Source organism: Phyllopteryx taeniolatus, chromosome 10 (assembly GCF_024500385.1).
Source record: "Phyllopteryx taeniolatus isolate TA_2022b chromosome 10, UOR_Ptae_1.2, whole genome shotgun sequence".
Taxonomy (NCBI): Eukaryota; Metazoa; Chordata; class Actinopteri; order Syngnathiformes; family Syngnathidae; genus Phyllopteryx; species Phyllopteryx taeniolatus.
In genome coordinates, this window is record NC_084511.1 from 1,841,309 (window position 1) to 1,847,815 (window position 6,507).

At 43.1% G+C, this 6,507-nt stretch overlaps 1 protein-coding gene across 2 annotated transcripts in view; it reads left to right on the forward strand.

The window, feature by feature from the left end:
* Positions 1-5,837, forward strand: part of LOC133485124 (GDNF family receptor alpha-4-like) — a 30,372-nt gene extending 24,535 nt beyond the window's left edge. For both annotated transcript variants that reach the window (XM_061788498.1, XM_061788499.1), the window contains 4 exons: positions 3,224-3,333; positions 4,066-4,200; positions 5,033-5,166; positions 5,361-5,837. In XM_061788498.1, the coding sequence (XP_061644482.1) occupies positions 3,224-3,333; positions 4,066-4,200; positions 5,033-5,166; positions 5,361-5,600 (619 nt within the window). In that variant the 3' untranslated portion in view covers positions 5,601-5,837. The remainder of the gene's footprint in view (positions 1-3,223; positions 3,334-4,065; positions 4,201-5,032; positions 5,167-5,360) is intronic.
* Positions 5,838-6,507: the final 670 nt, after the last annotated feature.

The following is a 6,507-nucleotide window of genomic DNA, read 5'->3' on the forward strand; positions in this document are numbered from 1 at the left end:
GCAAATGATTCTCTGAGCAGTCTGAAATTTGGACAGCTGCTACAGCGATCCATAGAGCAGCAGAATAGCCATGAGATTTCACCATCCTTTTTTCCAACCCCACTGCCTGCATGAAGCAGATGAACAGCATTAACAAATTAAGGGTTTGTTTGTGAAGGATGTACAGTATGAACTTCTTCTTCTTCTTTTCCTTTCGGCTTGTCCCGTTAGGGGTCGCCACAGCGCGTCATCCTTTTCCATGAGAGCCTATCTCCTGCATCCTCCTCTCGAACACCAACTGCCATCATGTCTTCCCTCACGACATCCATCAACCTTCTCTTTGGTCTTCCTCTAGCTCTCTTGCCTGGCAGCTCCATCCTCATCATCCTTCTACCAATATACTCACTCTCTCTCCTCTGGACGTGTCCAAACCATTGAAGTCTGCTCTCTCTAACTTTGTCTCCAAAACATCGAACCTTGGCTGTCCCTCTGATGAGCTCATTTCTAATTTTATCCAACCTGGTCACTCCGAGAGCGAACCTCAACATCTTCATTTCCGCCACCTCCAGCTCTGCTTCCTGTTTTCTCTTCAGTGCCACTGTCTCTAATCCATACATCATGGCTGGCCTCACCACTGTTTTATAAACTTTGCCCTTCATCCTAGCAGAGACTCTTCTGTCACATAACACACCTGACACCTTCCTCCACCCGTTCCAACCTGCTTGGACCCGTTTCTTCACTTCCTGACCACACTCACCATTGCTCTGGACGGTTGACCCCAGGTATTTAAAGTCCTCTACCCTTGCCATCTCTTCTCCCTGTAGCCTCATTCTTCCCCCACCACCCCTCTCATTCATGCACATATATTCTGTTTTACTTCGGCTAATCTTCATTCCTCTTCTTTCCAGTGCATGCCTCCATCTTTCTAACTGTTCCTCCAGCTGCTCCCTGCTTTCACTGCAGATCACAATGTCATCTGCAAACATCATGGTCCACGGGGATTCCAGTCTAACCTCATCTGTCAGCCTATCCATCACCACTGCAAAAAGGAAGGGGCTCAGGGCTGATCCCTGATGCAGTCCCACGTCCACCTTAAATTCTTCTGTCACACCGACAGCACACCTAACCGCTGTTCTGCTGCCCTCGTACATGTCCTGTATTATTCTAACATACTTCTCTGCCACTCCAGACTTCCGCATGCAGTACCACAGTTCCTCTCTGGGTACTCTGTCATAGGCTTTCTCTAGATCTACAAAGACACAATGTAGCTCCTTCTGACCTTCTCTGTACTTTTCCATCAACATCCTCAAGGCAAATAATGCATCTGTGGTACTCTTTCTAGGCATGAAACCATACTGTTGCTCGCAAATACTCACTTCTGTCCTGAGTCTAGCCTCCACTACTCTTTCCCATAACTTCATTGTGTGGCTCATCAACTTTATTCCTCTATAGTTCCCACAGCTTTGCACATCATCTTTGTTCTTAAAAATGGGCACCAGTACACTTTTCCTCCATTCCTCAGGCATCTTCTCACGCACTAGAATTCTATTGAACAAGCTGGTCAAAAACTCCACACCCACCTCTTCTAGATGCTTCCATACCTCCACAGGAATGTCATCAGGACCAACTGCCTTTCCATTTTCCATCCTCTTTAAGGCCTTTCTAACTTCCCCCTTACTAATCATTGCCACTTCCTGGTCCACCACACTTGCCTCTTCTACTCTCCCTTCTCTATCATTTTCCTCATTCATCAACTCCTCGAAGTATTCTTTCCATCTACCTAGCACACTGCTGGCACCAGTCAACATATTTCCATCTCTATCCTTAATCACCCTAACCTGCTGCACATCCTTCCCATCTCTATCCCTCTGTCTGGCCAGCCTGTATAGATCCTTTTCTCCTTCTTTAGTGTCCAACCTGCCATACATGTCATCATATGCCTCTTGTTTTGCCTTTGCCACCTCTACCTTTGCCCTGTGTCGCATCTCAATGTATTCCTTTCGCCTCTCCTCGGTCCTCTCAGTGTCCCACTTCTTCTTAGCTAACCGTTTTCCTTGTATGATTTCCTGTACTGTGAGGTTCCAGTACAGGAAATCATACAATATGTATGACAGTATGAACATGGATGAATATCTATTTTTCTTTTGTTTTAGAAAAAGATCAAGGCACAAATGACAATAGAGGCAAGTTGATTTGTTAGAATTGTTTTTCACTTTAGCATTCCAAAGATATATGGACTTTTCTTTTAATCACTTGACAACTGACAGAATTTAATTTGAACAGTGCTGATTTGAATGTCAGTATGGCAGTCCAGTCATTGCTCTCGGGAGCGGTTAACATACGACATAAAAACACCCTTAAAACCGAAAAGCCTTTTGGCCTCTCGTGTACACGATAAGACTAAAAATGTAAATATTTCAAGAAGTTTTTACAAATTAAACCATTGGCATTTCCATCCAAAATACTGTATATGCTACTTTGCAAAAAATGGACAGCTGTTTAGTATGGACATTAAGTGTTCAATATCAACATGTGCAAGGTCACAGCCGAAACCTCAATGGTGCACCACGCTGTTGTTTTCGTGATCTTATAAAGCTTCTTCAGCATTTACTACAGCGCATGTCCAACTGAGACGCATAACTAGCATAATTCAAATTATGAAAGTCATACATACAGTACGTTAACAGCTTTTGGAATACGGAAGGGAAAATGGATGGATGGATCTTCTGTTCCGCTTCTCCTCACAAGGGTCGCGGGTGTGCTGGAGCCTATCCCAGCTACCTTCGGGCGAGTGGTGGGGTACACCCTGAACTGGTCGCCAGCCAAGTCTTCAATTTACCTATCAAGCATGTTTTTGGGATGTGGGAGGAAACCGGAGTGCCCGGAGAAAACACACGCAGGCATGAGGAGAACATGCAAACTCCACACAGGCGGGGCCAGGGATTGAACCCCAGTCCTCAGAACTGTGAGGCAGATGGTCGGTCACCGTGCCGCCCCACATTTAATATGAAAAACAAAAACAAAGCAAAGGGAGAGGAAACACACACAACACATCCCAAAACCTGCGCTACTAAACAATCTTGAGAGCAAGAACAAAGAGAATACTAGATAAAGTGTTAAAAAATATATATATATATATGAAACTTAATCTAAATTAATATGTTCGCAAACACAGCTATACGAGACAAATGTTCAGCAACATACAGTCTTTTGATTTTTGATGTACATTCTTTTATATTTGCAGGTCCAGATTAGCTGACTTTATTCAGAACTGCGAGCCATCGCCACGAACAACCAGCGGCTGTCTGAGAGACTCAGCAGGTCTCTGCCTCCAAGCCTATGCAGGACTCGTCGGTATGAGATGCGGAAGGGGGGGGGGGGGGGGGGGGGGGGGGGGGGGTTGACGGTGAAAGTGAAGTACAGAGGAAATGTTAGCTGAAATTGTCGTTCCACATTGTACCTCCTTCAGGACAAACTCTAGATTTCAATGCAGAAAAACACAAACTCGGGGAGATAGCCACCGGACCCAATGAATGTATTTAAATCTAGAAAAATGTTCAAAGACGACATGAAAATATGTTGTTGTTAATGTTCGATCGAAACATATTTTTCTTCATAAAATAGTCATCAAACTGAACTGAACACATTGTCTCATGACTTGGGGAAAGTTCAACGTTCTATTCATCTGTATTTATTTATTCTGTAATATATACTCATGAATATGATCTTTACTATTAAAACTTTACTATTTAATTTCCCTCACAGGATGAATACGTAATCTATCTATCTATCAGAGTCCCCCATTCGTCCACACCATTTTAACAACGACTGCCTGGTGCTAACCTTGGGTAATTCCCTCTCGACGAGGGTTTTGAACACCTCCTCCACCGAAACAACTGGAATACAATTTTGACATCAGACATCTGGAAAGAATAACAAAACAATTCCCAACTGTTTCTTGAGAACTAGAAGTATACACCTCTGTACCTGTTTTCATGGCAACCGCGTTGGACCCAGCCTAATATTGTGACAAATAACATGTCCAAAGTCAAATTTCGGTGACGAAACAATCTTTCTGATGTTTAGGTACTATCATGACTCCAAACTACATTGGTAATGACTCTGCAGCTGTGTCATTGTCATGCAACTGTAAAGGGAGTGGCAACCAATGGCAGGAATGTCTGAGACTCCGACAAATGTTCTCCCACAACATCTGCCTACGTAAGTCTGATCTCATTAGATTGTGCTGGTGGTCATAGTGCAGTCGGCATATATGACGTTATACAGTATGCTTGAGACTTAGCATGACTATCTTTATTTTCACACATGGACTAAATTGCTTTGACTTGTGAGCTCAAACTTGAGATGCGAGCGCCGTATGGTGGCCAAGGCGCACATACATCACAAGGAGCAGCATAATGACCATTGAACTAAAGCACAGAGTGTCACTAAACAATTTAACTCTTCTATTCTACATTCTATTTATGTCATTACTGTATGTTTTTATAGCGTAGGCTCTGTTATGTTCTGGAGCTTCTTTGCATTTGGCACAGGATGTCTTGAATCTGTGCAGAATATAATAAGAGCCCAAGTATCAAGGCATTCTGCAGTGAAATATGTTTATCAGTGTCAGAAGACTTGAGCTCAGCTGAAGGTCAGGGGTCCTCTACCAAAACCTTGGGATCATTTTTATGTGGTTGTTTCTTATTTGAAAGATTTGTCCATGTGTGTGCTTCTGAATATGGAGCTCAGGGCTTACTCAAAGTGGCACAAGAAGAGGAGAAGTGGAAAACCCTCCTTCTGCCACTCAATCAGCACACTGATCAACAAGGCATCATAAACCTGCATGTGCAAACTCTCAAGCCCGAATCTGCACTTCCCCATAAACCTTTGTAGTTTATCAAGCTGCTACAAAAGAGATCTTTAGGTTCACGCCAACTCAGGTTAAGCAGCGCAAGACACGGGCCAGGGAAACATTACCCCACTCATACCAACCACCCTTCCACGCACACACACGCATACACTGAAAGGGATGTTTCTTGTTCACGTGCAGGTAACTCGATTAGTTGGATGGGGAGCGCTGGCTCCCTGCCTGGAGAGATAACCCCTCTTCCCGCTCCTGGACCCTCCCCACTGGTTCAGGAGGATGCAATGCTGACCAACAACCACTTACCAGACCACGACATTGTGAGAGGATTCCTTGTTTGCTTTCTACTGATTATTTGTCACATTTGATTACCATGATCATTTGTATGTACAGTATGTGTATATTAAGTTTATAGATTCGAATCGCTAAGTGTTTCGATTGTGTCCATCAAGGTTATGTACCTGGGAAATTAAACCTTCTAAACTTGTTCGTACGACTGTCTCCTGCATGTAAGGCGGAGGAACACAAGGACGAGGAGGAATCCATCCAAATACAGGCGATTGATGAAGGCGGCCAATTTGAGGTCATCCCACAGTACTCAGAGAGGGCCACTGTCACCAACGTGGGACCCCCGGTAGCTAGGGGTGCTATATATATTGTTGCTGTCCCTCTGGAACTGCTACTTCTTTATTATCTTTCTGCTTTTTTCTGTCACACTTACTTTGGAATAGAGCATCTGATGAAAACATGGTGAGAGAGCAAACATATGCAACAACAAGTGTGCAGCAGGGCTATAAAAATTTTACTTGACCTGAACTTGATCCATGTTAATGAGGTGGACCTGTCAACCTGCTGGATTCATGACTGTAAAATTCAAAGAAACAGTAAAGACGTTTCTGTTGCTTCACAATATTTCCCCAGAACTTTGTTTCCAATGTCTTTTATTCCTAGCCTCCATCTAAATTCGAATAAAGTTGTTTGTTAAACATGACCCACTGTGCTGAGTGCCTCTGTTTTCATCCTCTCAGACTGAATCATCACATGCGCTCCTAAACTCACATTGCTGTCTTTTGTTGAGCTTGAGAATACAGTACACACAATGGGCCAACTACACCACTTTCAAAAAAAAAAAAGACTTTTTTTAAATATTGTGAAGAGAGAAATACCATTTCCTGCTTACACATTCTCACTTTTGTCCAAATTGCCATCGTCACCAACATTTATCGGGAGATCTCTACCTATGCCCACTTCAACCTTAGAAAATATCAGAATGATCACCCCAATATTTGGGATTTGATGGAAAACGTTTCCTATACACTTATATACTGTATAGAAATAGCTTGATGTTGCTTAAACGGGTCATGTCAAATAAAATAAAACAATTAGCAAAGTGTGGATACGACGCTGAAAGTCATCAGGAAAAACAATTTTGAAATTTTTTTATTTTTGCAATTTACCCAGTATTTTGGGAGTTTGTCCCATAGCAACCTGCTTGGCAACGAAGATCCCCCAAAATTGGCACTCTTCGGCTGTGACGTCATTTCCAGGAGACTCGTTGTAGACCACGCTGGTTATTATGAAGAAAGCTATACATTGTCTTCTTTTTTAATACGGTGTTTATCTGTGCTGCGCACCCATAAACAGTCAGTCGCCTCCACAAA